The 16,447-nt window shown below is 44.0% G+C and overlaps 1 protein-coding gene across 1 annotated transcript in view; it reads left to right on the plus strand.

Annotated features, from left to right (window-relative positions):
• Nucleotides 1–8,795, plus strand: part of OLFML2B (olfactomedin like 2B) — a 45,337-nt gene extending 36,542 nt beyond the window's left edge. The window contains exons 7-8 of the mRNA XM_087726709.1: nt 4,505–4,681; nt 7,733–8,795. Coding sequence (XP_087582835.1) covers nt 4,505–4,681; nt 7,733–8,334 — 779 coding nt within the window. The 3' untranslated portion in view covers nt 8,335–8,795. The remainder of the gene's footprint in view (nt 1–4,504; nt 4,682–7,732) is intronic.
• Nucleotides 8,796–16,447: the final 7,652 nt, after the last annotated feature.

Raw genomic sequence — 16,447 nt, forward strand, 5'->3', positions numbered from 1 at the left:
ACCTCTGTTGCTCAATATGTTCTTCTATTAGTCACTCCTAGAATTTGGTAATAGTAACTTGTGATGCCTCTACTTTACAAGATTTAGAGTCTAGACGAGTGTTTCTCAACCTTGGCAAATTGAAGATGTCTGGACTTCAACTCCCAGAATTCCAGCTGGCTGGGGAATTCTGGAAGTTGAAGTCCGGACATCTTCAAGTTGCCAAGGTTGAGAAACACTGGTCTAGACATTGTCCTTGACTATCTTTTGTGCCATAATTGTTCTGTTTATTAATATATTCTTGCTTAAGCATCAGTGGTGGGTTTCAAAATATTTTCGAACCTACTGTGGGTGTGGCCTCCTTTGTGGGAGTGGCTTGCCGGCCATGTGACTTGGTGGGAGTGGCTTGTCGGCCATGTATTCTCTCTCTCTCTCTCTCTCTCTCTCTCTCTCTTTCCTTCCTTTTGTCTCTCTGTCCCTTTTTCCTTTTTTTCTTTCATCCCTCTCTCACTTTTTCTTTCTTTTTTTCTTTTTTCTTTATTTCTTTATTCCTTTCTTTCTCTTTCTCTCTCTGTGTGAGTCTGTCTGTCTGTCTGTCTGTCTGTCTGTCTGTGTGTGTGTGTGTGTGTGGTGGGTGTCAAAATTTTTTGGAACCTCTTCTGTAGGTGTGGCCTGCTTTTCGGGTCCACTGGTGGAACCTCTTCTAACCGGTTCGGTAGATTTGACGAACCGGTTCTACTGAACTGGTGCGAACTGGTAGGAACCCACCTCTGTTAAGCACTTGCCACAAAAATGTATTATTAATCAATTCCCATACCTTTGGCATGCTTATTTATGGGGAGAAATAGTTATAGGTTGGGACTGCAAAGAAAAGATGGTAGGCTGTCTCTGCCCACCATATCTCCTGAAATGTGGGCACCCAGTTTTCTCAGGATTGCTATCATCCTAGAGCTGGTTGGAGGGCAGGATGCTAGTACTTAGCTGCTAGAGTCTCTGCTGCAGATAACTGGACATTACATCCTTGGTTGAAATCAGGTTATAAGATTGGAATTGCTGCTGATGTACTGCACTCCCTGCTCCCCAGAACCATCCTTGCCTAATCTACTTGATTTCATGGCAAGAGATACTGAGATGGTTAATTCTTGGGGATTCCACTTGATCACCAAGCGACATTCAGTTTGGGGCAGATTACGGAATGGTAGAAAGAAATGAAATGGCTTCCTTTTTTTGCCATTGCATTGAATCCATTGACTGATGGTTCTGTTTAAGGCGACTAATTCCTTGCTGGGGAAGGACCAAATACTGGAAATTTTGTACAGCACTGTAATGTATATTTAAACTCTCTGGCAGGTACAGTTTCTCAAATCCACTCAGAGGTGGCTATCATTTGGGCAAGTCTGGCTGAGATGCTCAGAGCATAGTCTTGTGTTGATTGAATTGGAGCCTGTGTTAGGAGTAGGGTCTTTCAAACTCTGAACATAGTTACCTGTCATCCAGGCTCCCCCTTAGATCGTTAAGGCTGCCTGGGGGAGGGTGGGATGACCCTCTGAAATTGGGTCCATATGGTTCATACCAGTGGTGGGTTTCAAAAATTGTTCGAAACCTACTCTGTGGGTGTGGCCTCCTTTGTGGGAGTGGCTTGCCACCCATGTGACCGGATGGGAGTGGCTTGCCACCCATGTGACCGGATATGAAGATGCCGACGACACTTGTCAGAACCACCTTAAATTACCTCACACACAGCACTGGCATGCATAAGAATATGATGTAAACTTGTTTTTTAAAAGGCATCTTTGGTTTGCGTTAAAACAACTTCAACACACGCAATGTTCTGATTGCACCACAAACGCAGTAGTCATCCTTACCTTTCTTAGAGACACTGAGTTTTATAAATAGGAGCATGATAGTGTAGAATAATCATATCCAAGGACCAGTGGTGGGTTTCAAAAAGTTTTGGAACCTCTTCTGTAGGTGTGGCCTGCTTTCCCGGTCCACTGGTGGAACCTCTTCTAACCGGTTCAGTAGATTTGATGAACCGGTTCTACCGAATAGGTGCGAACTGGTAGGAACCCACCTCTGGTCCATACGGTGATTTGTTTCTCTGAGAGACAGAGTGATTCCTTTAGCCGTGAAAGAGATAGTTGTGTGCTCCTCCCCAATCAGTTATTGGTTAAACCAATAGTCCTGGACAATTTTGTCTCAATCTCAAATCTTCCCTCTTTTGGAAAAGTTGCTGATGTAATCGGGCAACAGCCCCAGAGCATCCTGGGAGAATCAGATTATCTGACCCATTTCAGTCAGGTTTCAAGCAACATCATGCTTTTTTTATTATCTTTGGCAGAGCTGGAGTGGGAGTGATAATGTTCTTCCTTGTGCTCCTTGGTCCTCAGTGCTTTGGATACCATGAGTATCTTTCTCAACTGCCTGTGAGGAATGAGAGTAGAGAGATGCCATATTGCAGTGGTTCCCCTCATTTTTCTTTGATTGTTCCAGCATGTTTAGGGTTGATGGGATGGGATGGCTCCATAGTGGAAAGTATGGTGTGCTCCTTTGTAAGGTTGATGCAGTTGTTTTATTGATTTTTTAAATTGATTTTGTTATGCCTAGGCTTTTTGTGCATGGTAGTAATCCATAAAAGTTCAATAAATAAATAAACATCTTCATGACACCACTAAGTGAGATCATCTGTTGATTCCCAGGGTCATCAGTATACGGATGACATCCAATTATATATCTTGACCCTGGGAGATCCAAGTGATACTGTCTACTGCCTTCTGCCGATTACCTCCCACAGACCCATTCGATCCCACAGATTAGGCCTCCTCTGTATTCCATCTGCTGGCCAATGTCAGCTGGCGACTACTCGGAGGAGGGCCTTCTCTGTGGCTGCTCCAGCCCTTTGGAACGAGCTCCCCATGGAGATTCGGACCCTCTCCACCCTTCGGGCCTTCCGGACGGCCGTGAAGACCTGGCTGTCCCAGCAAGCCTGGGGTTGAGTCCCCCCCCCCCGTACTCGAATTTGTTGTGTCTGTTGTGCTTTTAAATTGTTCGTATTGCCTGATTGTTTTTGTCTTACTTTTTGTAATTTCCCCTCCCTTGGCTTTTGTTCAGCCGCCCTGAGTCCCTTCAGGGAATAGGGCGGCCTACAAATTGAATAAACTCCAAACTCCAAACTATGTGTGTCCCAGTATCTAGAGGCCTTTCAGATCTATATGAGGACAGTCTCAGGCTCAATCCTGACTGGACTGAGTAGCTGTGTACATTTGGGCCTCTAGTCTTGCGGACTTTCCATCTTTTAAATTGGGTGGGTAGCATTTCCTTGACCAAGTCTGATGTCTTGAACTTATAGGTTCTGCTCAAGGAGCAGATGGCGGCTGTGGCCTAGAGGGCCTCTGCAAAGAGCAAACTAGTGCATTACTTATACCCATTTCTGGATTGGGAGGCTGTTCAGAAGGTCACACAGATCCTAGTCCTCTCATGAATGGAGTATTACAATGTATCCTATGTGGGCCTGCCATTAAGACCACTCAGAAACTACACTAGTAGCCGTACAGACAGTAATGGGCATGCTGTGGTGTACTCATGTGACACCCAGTTGCTTCTGGATGCAATTCAAAGTTCTGGTTACCACCTATTGAGTTCCATATGGCATAGCCTGGTTATTCGAGGAAACACTTCGGGAAATTAAATAATGTCATATGTGGGTCTTAAGAAGCAGCACTTACTTCTGGAAAGGATAGCTTCAGACATCTTGGAGTAAAGCAGTTATTAAGCCCCTACAGGATTGCTTGGGCAATTTGAATGGTTTACTTCTGGGCATATATCAGAGGTGGGTTCCTACCAGTTCACACCAGTTTGGTAGAACCGGTTCGTCAAATCTACTGAACCGGTTAGAAAAGGTTCCACCAGTAGACCCGGAAAGCAGGCCACACCTACAGAAGAGGTTCCAAAATTTTTTGAAATCCACCACTGACACACACACACACACACACACAGAGAGAGAGAGAGAGAGAGAGAGAGAGAGAGAGAGAGAGAGAGAAAGAGAAAGAAAGAAAGAAAGAAAGAAAGAAAAAAGAAAAAAGAAAAAAGAAAAAAGAAAGAAAAAGTGAGAGATGAAAGGAAAAAAGGAAAAAGGGACAGAGAGACAAAAGGAAGGAGAGAGAGAGAGAGAGAGAGAGGGAGGGAGAGGGAGAGAGAGAGAGAGAGAGAAAACACATGCCTGGCAAGCCACTCCCACAAAGGAGGCCACACCCACAGAGTAGGTTCGAAATTTTTTTGAAACCCACCACTGGCATATATGATCTTTTATCTTTGTTACAGTTGCCTTTAAAGTGCCGGACACCTAGAGTTGTTTACAGTTGAGCAGTTTCTACATTCTCTCTCTATCTTTCCCCCCTCCCTCTCGTGTGTGTGTGTGTGTGTGTGTGTGTGTGTGTGTGTGTGTGAAGAAAGAGGGAGAGCAACTACAGCACCTTAAAGCCTTTAGATATACATAGGAAGTGCTAAACATTCTTTGTTGTTTCAGGTCAATGCAAGGACACTTTGTCCACCATTACTGGGCCAGTAATTCAGAATACCTATGGGCGGAATGAAGGTGCTTGGATGAAAGATCCAGTTGCCAAAGATGAGCGAATCTATGTCACCAACTACTATTATGGCAATACCTTGGTGGAATTCCGGAATCTGGACAGCTTCAGACAAGGTATTTTGTTAGCTCTGTACCAGGGGTGGGTTTCTCGCCCCGTTCCAACCGGTTCGGTTGGAACGGGGCCGGCGGCGTCCTTGTGCACGGACGCGGTGCACGCATGGTACTAGCATCTGCGCGACGCTCCAGCTGCTCCTGGACGATCGTGCAAGCGCTGTATGCGTCCTGCGCATGCGTGGAAGCGCAGAACTCGTCGAAACCGGGTAAGGACCGCGGGCGGGCGGGCGCACCCTTCGCCGTTCCCGGAAGTTACTTACTTCCGGGTTCAGCGACCAACCGGTTCGCAGGGACCGCCGCGAACCGGTTGAAACCCACCCCTGCTCTGTACTATATAGGGTGAATTGCTAGAGAAGATAACTGAGAGAAAAGAAGAATTCTTGGGAGGTCAGGAGAGATTTGATGCATCTCATGAAAAGTTTAGATGGAAAATTGAATTCTTCCAAGCACAAGCATTTAGAGAAAGGGCAGTTAAACGTAAGCTTGGCATCAAAAGTCTTTAGAGATCTGTGAAATAAAAAAATACGTTGTAGGTAATTCTTACTTTGTACACCAGATAGGGCCTCCTCAGTTGGTGGTTTCAATTGTGCTACCACAGCTGGAGCTTTTTTTCATGGGCTGGCCCTCTTTTGCAAAAAGAGAGAGAGAAACAGAGACAGAGAGTAAGACCCTAGCTGATGCACAGATGGTGGCCTGGCTGGTGCATGAACAGGACTGAGGCAGCTAGCAGCATTCGTGACCCGTCAAAACCGCGGTCCACAAAAGCGCGCTCGATGAAAGCGCGTACGTGACGTCATCACAGCGCGCCGTAAAAAATTAAAAATTGAAATAAAAATAAAATTAAAGCAAGCCGATTCACATAAAGGTAAGGGTTAGGTTTAGGGTTAGGGTTAGGTTAAGTGTTAGGGTTAGGGTTAGGTTTAGAGCGTTAGGGTTACGTTTAGCGTTAGGTTAAGGGTTAGCGTTAGGTTTAGCGTTAGGGTTAGGGTTAGGTTTAGGGTTAGGTTAAGGGTTAGGGTTAGGTTTTGGGGGGTTAGGGTAAGGTTTTCACTTTAATTTTACATTTATCGATCACAGCGTGATGTTTTCGTCACGCTGTGATGATGTCACGTACGCGCTTTCGTCGAGCGCGCTTTTGTCTACTGCGGTTTTGTGGTGGAACCAGCAGCATTGGGTAGGCAGGCTAGGGCTAAGATGGGGAGGAGTGAGATAGAAAGGTGGGGAGAATTCCAGAGGACACAGTCCCTTATTTTACCCAGGCTCTGGAGTAGGAGGGACCAAACCACAGAATGGCTTGGCTCAGGGTGGGTCCTTGCCTAACAATTGGTGGGATTCAGTTAATGATGGCAATGGGGACTGCCAGGATTGCCGTTGCTGAGCGATGTGGTCATGTTACATTGTGCCTTACGACCCCAGTGCTTAGCAAAAGAAATCCCTGTCCCAATTACCATCGTTAACCAAGAACTACTTGTAGAGAATTAAGCCTAGGGTGGTGTAGCAGGTATGTGCCAAACAGTGACGTGCGGTGAGTTTTATGGCTGGTGAGGCAGCTTTTTAGACTTGTGGACTTCAACTCCCAGAATTCCACAGCCAGGCATGCTCAGTTCCGATTTAAAGCGACAGCATTTTTCTCCCTTGCAAAATAAGTTTTCCCATTCTTTTTCTTCTCCCTCCCCCTCCTTCCTCCCTCTCTCCCTCCCTCCCCCCTCTCTCAAACAGACACAGGCACACAGAGAACTTGGATCCCTCTCTCACTCACTCAATCTCAAACAAACACAGAAGTTGGATTGGATATATTTTCCAAAGGCTTGAAAGCAGCTCCTCTGCCATAACCCCCACCTTCCCCTGCTGCCTTCCGATCGGAGCCTTTGATTGCAGGTGAATCACGTTGCCTTTTCAGTGAAGCTGGGCTTATATACTTTTATCCAGCTCTGTGTGTGTGTGTTTGTGTGTGTGTGTGTGTGTGTGTTTGAAAAGGCAACGTGGGTTCTGCATGCAATCAAACCTTTTGAATTCCTCCCCCCTCCCCACACATGCACCTTTTCCAGCTGTTTCAGAGAGGATTTCAACTCTGCCCTCATGAAAGGCCACAGCTCTGAGTCAGACTGAGCTAGTTGCTCCCAGAGAACTCTAAAAAGCCTCTAAAAATGCCCTCTACAGGAGGCGAGAGAACACGTGCCTCCTTTGCATAAGGAATTCTTCGCTTTTTAACCCTTGGTTAACTCTTAAAAGGCGAAAAATTCCTTATGCAAAAGAGGCCCCTAGTTCTCTGGCCTCCTTCTATGGTTAACACTAAGCACTGTTCCAAGTCACTGTGACTTAGAATCTGGTAGCAACTACCTTGGCTTTAATTATTTTTAAAAAATTCTTTAAAATTCTTTCCTTTTCCTCATGACTGGTGAGGCCACGCCTCCCCTGCCTCTAGTGACTGCACATCCCTGGTGCCAAATGTAGCACTTCTTCAGCAATCCAGTTTCTCCCTCTTAACCTCTTAACCTCATAGGGGAGCTAAATGGATTTTCTATTAAGGGAGAAACTGTTTGAAATCTGTTACATTTTGAATGCAAAATTTGTGGTGCTTTATCTTTCATTTTAAGTACTTTAGATTTACTTGCATATGAGGTCTTTATTTTTGGCAAGAGTCATATAAACTATCCACAAGCTATCCATGGCTATATATTTAAAATACCATGTTTGCCACAAGGCAGATATGCTTACTGTTAACAGATTTTTAAAAACTGAAAGCATACAAATAGCAGATACACTGCAGATATACAGAACATTGAAAAAAAGAAATACTGAAACTTGAATCTGCCGAAGAAAATGTGGGGGGAATAAATTTCATATCTAGTTAGCACGTTCCAGATTAGGAGATCAATAATACATGAGTAAATCTCCAGATTTAATCTTTGACATCTGCCTGAAACCCTGAACAGCTGCCACTAAGCAGTGGGTAGGATGTCTCTGTTGGAATCTTCACAGGAAACATATGTGCAAGTAGGATTAGGATCAAGTGTGCTCTTTAAATTATGACACCATCTGTTTTCCTAGGCCGATGGAGTAACTCGTACAAGTTGCCCTACAGTTGGATGGGAACAGGCCATGCCGTCTTTAACGGTTCTCTCTACTACAACCGAGCCTTCACGCGCAACCTCATTAAGTATGACCTAAAGCAGCGCTACGTGGCTGCCTGGGCCATGTTGCATGACGTAGCCTATGAGGAGGAGACCCCTTGGCGGTGGCGTGGCCATTCAGATGTAGATTTCGCCGTGGATGAAAACGGCCTATGGATCATTTATCCCGCCAGTAATTATGACAGCTTCAACCAAGAGGTGATTGTCCTCAGCAAACTCAACGCCATGGATCTCAGCACCCGTAAGGAGACCACCTGGCAGACGGGTCTGCGCAAGAACTTCTACGGCAACTCCTTTGTCATCTGCGGGGTCCTCTATGCCGTTGACAGCTACAACAAGAGAAATGCCAACATTTCATACGCATTCGACACGCACACCAATACACAGATCATCCCTCGTCTGCTCTTTGAGAATGAGTATTCCTACACCACTCAGATAGACTACAACCCCAAGGACCGGCTCCTTTACGCTTGGGATAATGGCCATCAGGTTACCTACAACGTCATTTTTGCTTATTAAGGACGCAAGGGAGTGATTTTTAATGGACCACAGCACCTTTTTTTTTATATAAACGTGTTTGCTTTTAATTCTATAAATCAAGAGTAAAATGTGTGGGTTTAAAAGATTTTTTTTAAAGAAATAAAAATAAAATTGGACTGTAGAACAGTCCATATACCAAAATCAACCCTTTTATCTTGGGCATAACTTTTTTTATATGGAATATACTGCCAAACCCTGAGACAACGGGACCTTATGTTTTCATTAACTCTGCCAAGCGCAGACACCCCAAAGGGGAAAAGCACATGTCTTTTTGCCTTTATTATTGTAATAGAAAACTTGGTTTGGATGAGAAAACCCTTTAAAGTTAACATTTTTTATAATAAAATATCAGTGTTGAAACTCAGCAAATCAGTGTCCTGTTCGCATTTCTGCTGTTACTACATGCTTCTCTTTTCTGCTGACCAACGGTTCCTGCCTAAACTGCTGTAACTTTTTACATTCACATTTTAGTTCAGACTGCAATCCTATGGCATTTTGGAGGCTCCGGGAGCCGTAATACTGTAGCAATAGCAATAGCAACAGCAGTTAGACTTATATACCGCTTCATAGGGCTTTCAGCCCTCTCTAAGCGGTTTACAGAGTCAGCATATCGCCCCCACAGTCTGGGTCCTCATTTTACCCACCTCGGAAGGATGGAAGGCTGAGTCAACCCTGAGCCGGTGAGATTTGAACCGCCGAACTGCAGATAACAGTCAGCTGAAGTGGCTGCAGTACAGCACTCTAACCACTGCGCCACCTCTGCAGGCAGAGCTAGAAAGATCTGCTGCAGAACTCCTCCTTTGGCTGAGGACAGAAGGGTTCACAACTATGGCTTCACTACTGTAGGTGCTCTGATCGGTTCCACCACAAAACCGCGAAGCCCTTATCCGCGCCGACATAAGTGTGGAGGGCAAATCTGCGCCGTTCGAAGCCCTAAGGAAAAACACGACCCTACCGCGATGACATAATCGCGGAGGGCAAATCCACGCCTTCCGAAGCACTCAGCACCCTAAACCTAACCCTAAACCTAACCCTAAAGCAAACCCCTAAACCTAATCCTAACCCTTACCTTAATTTAAATCGGCTTTCTGCCGCTGCGCTGTTTTAAAGCGCCCTTCTGTCGCCGCGCTGTTGTTGCGGCAGTGATGACACGCGGTGATGTCACGGCTTTAGCAACACGGTTTTATCACTGCTATTTTGACAAGCGCGGTTTTGTCGTGCCACGGCTCTGATCTGCAGTCGAGAAGCACAAAGGGGAGGGGGCGGGAGGCTTTGAAACTGACGAACTCAAGCCCCTTTCAGAAGGATGAAGGGAAAACTATGTCAGCCCTGGAGTTGGGTCTCCATCTGCCATAGCAGGCAGCTTAATTCATAGAAGCCTGTCCTAGAAGATAGATGCAGATCCTTTAGTCCCCACAAATGAACCGATTGTGATGAACAATTAATTGAACTTTTGGCAGCATCAAGAATGGATTGTGGAGGGAAATGCGCCTGGAAAAAAACCAAGTTTAAATAACTAAATCGAGTGCTTGCTTAGTCTCATACTTAGCTCGGTATTGGTTGGTTTCATTTTTGGAGTGTTATCCTGTTGACAGATCGGGCAAATGGACAGAATCCTGAGGCTCTTTGCATAATTTATTTTCAATGAATCATTGGATAGAAGAAATGCAGACGACAGAAATGCTGTGGATGAGGAAAAGCACATTTCACAGCGTGATTGCCGTAAACAAATGTGGATGAGAGAAAGCTGTTTGAAATATAGAAAGGAAAGGCTAAAGAAGACAGACGAAAGTTTAAAAAAATGATTAAATTAAAAGAATTAAAAACAATGTAGAGGGATTTTGATGGAAACAAAAGAATTGGTTTGGAAATGGATGAAATAGGTTAAACAAACCATTGCCAACGGAGTGAATGGCATTAAAAAAAAAGTGATGGAATTGTCTGGGATGAAACTAAAATGAAGGCATGTAGAAAAGAGTATTTTAGAGGTCTGGGTGAGAATGTTGGGAAGACTGGGAATGAAGCAAATGCTATATATCCAAGTATGCCAAAAAAATAAATAAAAATCCAAGGATTGTTCATCTGCTACATGTAGCATCTTCTCCCAAAATCTTAACTGATGCCCAGTGAATATGAAAGAATGGGCAAATTGGGATTGATTGTTGACGCCTTCCTGCAAAATCCCTTCCTCATATGGACATTTTCAAGACACAATCCAGCCCAGGGTAAGATGCTTCAGCAAGCGTAACGTTAATCATCTCTTGGTCAACTGAATTTATAAGTAAGCACTCCTAGCATTACAGCTTTTGTCAATAAAAACCGTGGCACGACAAAACCGCGCTTGACTAAGCCGCGCCCGATTAAACTGCGTCGCTGATGTCATCAACAGGGCGACAACAGCGAGCGCGGAGAAAGAAGGGCGCTTTAAATAGCGCTTTGAAAGCAAGCCGATTCAACGTAAGGTAAGGGTTAGGGTTAGGGTTAGGGTTAGGTTTAGGGTTAGGTTAAGGGTTAGGTTTAGGGTTAGGTTAAGGGTTAGGTTTAGGTTAAGGGTTAGGTTTAGGGTTAGGTTAAGGGTTAGGTTTAGGGTTAGGTTAAGGGTTAGGTTTAGGGTTAGGTTTAGGATTAGGTTTAGGGGGTTAGGTTTAGGTTTAGGGGTTAATTTTAGGTTTAGCATTTAGAGCGTGCTTCTGTCTCCACGCTGTTGTCACCCTGTTGATGACGTCAGCTACGCGGTTTCGTCCAGCGCGTTTTAGTCGAACACGGTTTTGTGGTGGAACCATAAAAAAAACTTATATCATTTGTTGAAATTCTTTTTCTGTTCACCTTTGCTAGTACTTGCTAGTACTTTGCTTTCACATTATTGAAAGATTATCACAAGCATCATGGAAAACAAACATACCCAGGGAATTTGTTTCTGGGAAGCATATATTTAAAGGTATCTTCACATTTGGCAAGAACAGTGTCCTTCCCTGAATAAATACAGACGCAAAAGGGAGAGCTGCAAATCATATGCCGCTGAAATGTGCTTTTATCATGCTAAATAAATTACGGATAGAGGGAAGAGAGAGAATGTGACTGCAAATGCGGAGGGGGGGGGGACACGTATACACACCTCGCGGATGAATTATTGACAATTTCAGCTATTATATCCTGCTCCACGGGAGTTCTGCCTGCCTTGGTTTTCTGGATTCCTTCCTCTGCCTGGTTCTTGTTTTAGCACTTGGCAATGAAGGATGTCCGTCCACTAAGTGAGAAAAATTGCACCTTCCTGAGCTGACAGCACATTCCCTGCAATGGTGATGAAGCCATTGAGACAAAGAGAAGCTCTACTGCGGGAAGTGCATCTGTATCAGTCCCAGCCATGCTCTCTTTACAGCTGCAACGGGATCAAGCAGGGTCAATCACCTTCCCCATAACCAATGCTGTGTTTGGGTTTCAGAGTGTTTTTATTTCATATTTTGAGATAGCACTCTAGTATCTTTTGATCCGCTTCAAGGCGCTGGTCGTTACCTATAAAGCCCTTCATGGCATCGGACCTGGGTACCTGAGAGACCGCCTCCTGCCGATTACCTCCCATAGACCGATTAGATCACACAGGTTAGGTCTCCTCCGGATTCCATCTGCCAGCCAATGTTGGCTGGCGACTCCCCGGGGTAGAGCCTTCTCTGTTGCAGCTCCAGTCCTCTGGAACGATCTCCCCGTGGAGATCCGGACCCTCACTACCCTCCCGGCCTTCCGCAAAGCCATTAAGTCCTGGCTGCTCCAGCAGGCCAGGGGGCTTTCAAAATATCCAGCCCCTCGGAAATTGTGACTGTTGTATATTTTAATATGTTGTTTTGTGTATTATCCCCCTCCCTTGTTTTATTGTAAGCCGCCCGGAGTCCTTCAGGAGTGGGCGGCATACAAGCTCAATAAAACAATAATAGGCTACAAAAGGCAAACTTCCGTGCAATCCCATTATATAATGACACAACAGGTGAAAAATATGTTTGTGCTTTGGACCTTCTACGCATGATTGTTAGGAAGGCAATTTCTGATTTGCTGGGTAATGCCAAGACATCAGAGTTGGAGCTCTTTGCTCAATTGAGAACAAAGATAGTGTCAAATCCCTAAAAGTGATACTGCCATTCAATTGGGAGGAGGGGAGCCTCGGAGTTAAATCATTGGCTACATCTGAAACAACTGAGTTTTACAACTTTACAACGGGTTTCCTGTCACCGGCAGACTGAAGGTCCCAACATCTCTGGAGGGATGTTTATGGTAGCCATGTGGGATATATAACTTTGATGTCAAACTAGAGATAGCCATGGGAATGTGTGCTTTATTGACTCCCAGGGCAGAAGAGTTAAGGAAGCATCTTCACACTTGTGTATTGGTCAGAATCTGCATTCAGACAAAGGGAAGGGGTCATTATCATCTTAATCCCATTTGCATGGCCTAAAGGTTTTCAGATGCTGCTTTGCTTCTAATGGTTTCCATCCTGCTTGATTAAAGGTTCCTTTTGAAACAATCCGTTTCAAGTGTCTTTACTTTTTCAAGTTAGGAGAGGAGCCATTACAGATAGTGTCCTCCAAGAGGGTGCCTTCAATCACATTCTGCAAGATTGAGGATAATGCTTGGGAGGACACGAAAGGAAAAAAAAGGAGGAACAAGGAGGGATAGATGGGCTAAGAACTCTTTAGCCAAGAGATGAGGGGGCATCGAGAGATTGGGGCAGTTATAATACATATTGTTAGGGAACAAGGGCCCTGCCAGGGTGAAGTTGAAAGGATTTCCCAGATTTCCCAATGATTAATAGAGAATGATCCTCACCCCCAATTTTTATATTTTTAACACTTTCACAAAGTTACCTGAGCACACTTTTAGGTTTTATTTAGGTTTTATTAGGATTTGTATGCCGGCCACTCCCAAGGGACTCTGGGCGGCTAACGCTAACTCCCATTTATTTCTAAGTACGTTGTTTACTCGTAATCCTGCCAATATTCATTAAACTGCATTCCTTAGTATTCTAGGCAGTACTACGGTATCCTTTAACAGGTGAATTCAATGATATGCAGATATAAAAACAAATGCCACAGCTCTACATATATATTTTATTTATCTTTTAGAAGAAAATGTAAACACAGCAGTAATTCTTGATTATGATGCCCCAGTAGTATGATTTCAATTCCAGGCATCTTGCTTAAAGACCAACAACAAAAAGACAATGCACTCGCTCTTCCAACAGTAATTTCAGGTAACAAAAATGATTTCTTCTTCAGATATTTCAAAGAAATAAGCACAATATTGAAACAAGGAAATAACTTAAAAGATAATTACCAAAACAAACAAACCAAAACAGCACATTACCGTAAGTACAAACTTAACAATTGTTAAGAGTAGGCCACTGAATTCAGTCTCTCTTAAATTAACTAAACCTACTTTACAGCATTAATCAAAGCACAGCTCTAATGTGCAAGACACTGTTTTAACGTTGTTTAAAGATGTTGCAGTCTGTAAAGAAAGCACCCAATAAATGTTAGGCTTTTGTGATATACCCATATACTTTCTCAGAGGAGGAAGGCTGTTTGTTTTTAATAAAGTGTTCTGCAAAGAGTTGTATTTCCAGCGCAGCAATGAAAAAGCAACACTGGACATTCGCTCAGCCAAAAACAGTCGGCCAATTTTGGACAGGCAATATTGAAGAAATGCTGAGGCTGGCAGGAGAACAGCTCAAAACTGATTCCCACAGTTGGCCAGACTAGAGATGAACAAGGCCCCTCAAGAAGGGGAAGAGTTTTTCAAACAAGGAAGGATGCTTAAGGCAGAGAGAAAACTAAAAACAAACTTAGGCCTGATGGACTCAAAGTCTTGAATTCTTTTCTTCTCCCCACCCACCCACCCCATTGATTTGTCTTTTCAAAAGGTACACTTTCCCACCAGCAGATAGTTATAAGTACTTTAGTCAAGATAACATATTTAGCAAAATTGGATCTGGGATACTTTGATATTCAAGACCACTGCTAGATTTTAGTTGGCAATAGCTTCACGGATCTTCAACTTACTTTAACTGCAAAATATTAACACATAAGACGCAGAAAAAAAATTAGCTGAACTAGAATTGTTTCCCATCTGGCAAATTCTTAGTGATCTTGAGTCAAATTAAATCTGAAAACCAGGATAACTACCAAGATTTATCTTCAATATACCAAACAAAACTTCTCGTAAACTGCTCACTGATCTTGTTCCCTACTGTTTTTTTAAAAGTGCACATTCAAACATCTTTTTTGTTTATTTTCACAGGGTCAAATTGCACATTGTATGGATGTCTATAGGGAACAGTTAACAGGGAAAAGCGTTCTCCTAATTGTGGCACAAAGGAACATCAGCATCCAAGTGAACAACGCCTTTAATCAAAAAATGTTTACAAAACATTACTCAATTTCCAGTAAGAGCCAGACAAATTTTCTCTAAAAAAAACCCCCAGAATTGTTTTGTCCCTCAAGACTGAACTCTTTGAGATCCTCAGCTCCATGTACAATGCAACTTCTTGTGACAGAAGTTAATTTTTAACAAGTAATTTCATGCTACCCTCAAGGCAGGGTTATGCATAGGCCAGGGGTGGGTTTCTCGCCCCGGTCCAACCGGTTCAGTTGGAACGGGGCCGGCGGCGTCCTCGTGCACGCGCGCGGCGCACGCATGCGTACTAGCGTCTGTGCGATGCTCCAGCTGCTCCTGGAGGATCGCGCAGGCGCTGTATCCGTCCTGCGCATGCGTGGAAGCGCAAAACTCATCAAAACCGGGTAAGGAGCGCGGGCGGGCGGGTTGGCCCTTCGCCGTTCCCGGAAGTTACTTACTTCCGGGTTCGCTGACCAACCGGTTCGCAGGGACCGCCGCGAATCGGTTGAAGCCCACCCCTGGCATAAGCCTTCCGATATATCAATGTTCACAGAATAACTAATAAAAAAGATCCTTGCCTTGTGAGCAAGTGGAAAATCTGGGGTGATGCTGACTTGGCCTAATTCTGCGGCCAGTGTTTCTTTTCTTGTTCTGTAAGGATTTTAGGTTTATGCTATTCAATTATTTTGCTACTGTTTATGGTGAATTATTATCTTTGTTCAATTTTGTTTGGTTTTTCCAGGTCACTTTTGATGCTTCTAAAGAAAGATTTTTAAATTTTTTTACATGTACATATCATTGACTTTACCTTGGTTATATCTAGCAGTTCATGTGTGGAAACAACAGCACAGAAAATAAAGCTGATAGATTTTGAGGTTAAAGTATATACATGTAATATTACAACTCTTACTCAATCTGTTCTCCAGAAGAGTTAATGTATCAATGACTCAACTCACAACACAACAGTTACAGACAATAATTTTACCCATCCCTTTTCAGGGGAGACTCCAGTGCTGTTCATCTCTTGCAATTCCATCTATCGTTATATTGCTCATATGTACGCTGCCCATACATTTGCATAAATACCTGTTCAATGCCTGTGGGTTTTTGTGGCAGTTGTGATCATCTTTAATAAAGCAAGGCTGCAAGATGTGGAAGTGGAATGTTGAAGGTCAAAGAAGATCACACACATACAGAAGGGAAGAAAAGTAGATGATGACCAGGCAATAGAGTGAGCCAATGGAGGCTTTCTTTGCCGAGAGGCACACAAAGCTTTGCTTGTGATGCGTGACCCGTCAAAACCGCGCTCAACTAAGCCGCGCCCGATTAAACCGCGTCACTGACGTCATCAACAGGGCGACAACAGCCAGCGCGGAGAAAGAAGGGCGCTTTAAATAGCTCTTTGAAAGCAAGCCAATTCAACTTAAGGTAAGGGTTAGGTTTAGGGTTAGGTTTAGGGTTGGGTTTAGGGTTAGGGTTAGGTTAAGGGTTAGGGTTAGGTTTAGGGTTAGGTTAAGGGTTAGGGTTAGGTTTAGGGTTAGGTTAAGGGTTAGGGTTAGGGTTAGGTTAAGGGTTAGGGTTAGGGTTAGGTTTAGGGTTAGGTTAAGGGTTAGGTTTAGGGTTAGGTTAAGGGTTAGGGTTAGGGTTAGGGTTAGGGTTAGGGTTAGGGTTAGGTTTAGGGTTAGGTTAAGGGTTAGGGTTAGGGTTAGGT

This window comes from Thamnophis sirtalis, unplaced genomic scaffold, assembly GCF_051295495.1.
Source record: "Thamnophis sirtalis isolate CommonGarterSnake01/CBP01778 unplaced genomic scaffold, rThaSir2_p1.2 scaffold_12, whole genome shotgun sequence".
In the NCBI taxonomy this organism is placed as follows: Eukaryota; Metazoa; Chordata; class Lepidosauria; order Squamata; family Natricidae; genus Thamnophis; species Thamnophis sirtalis.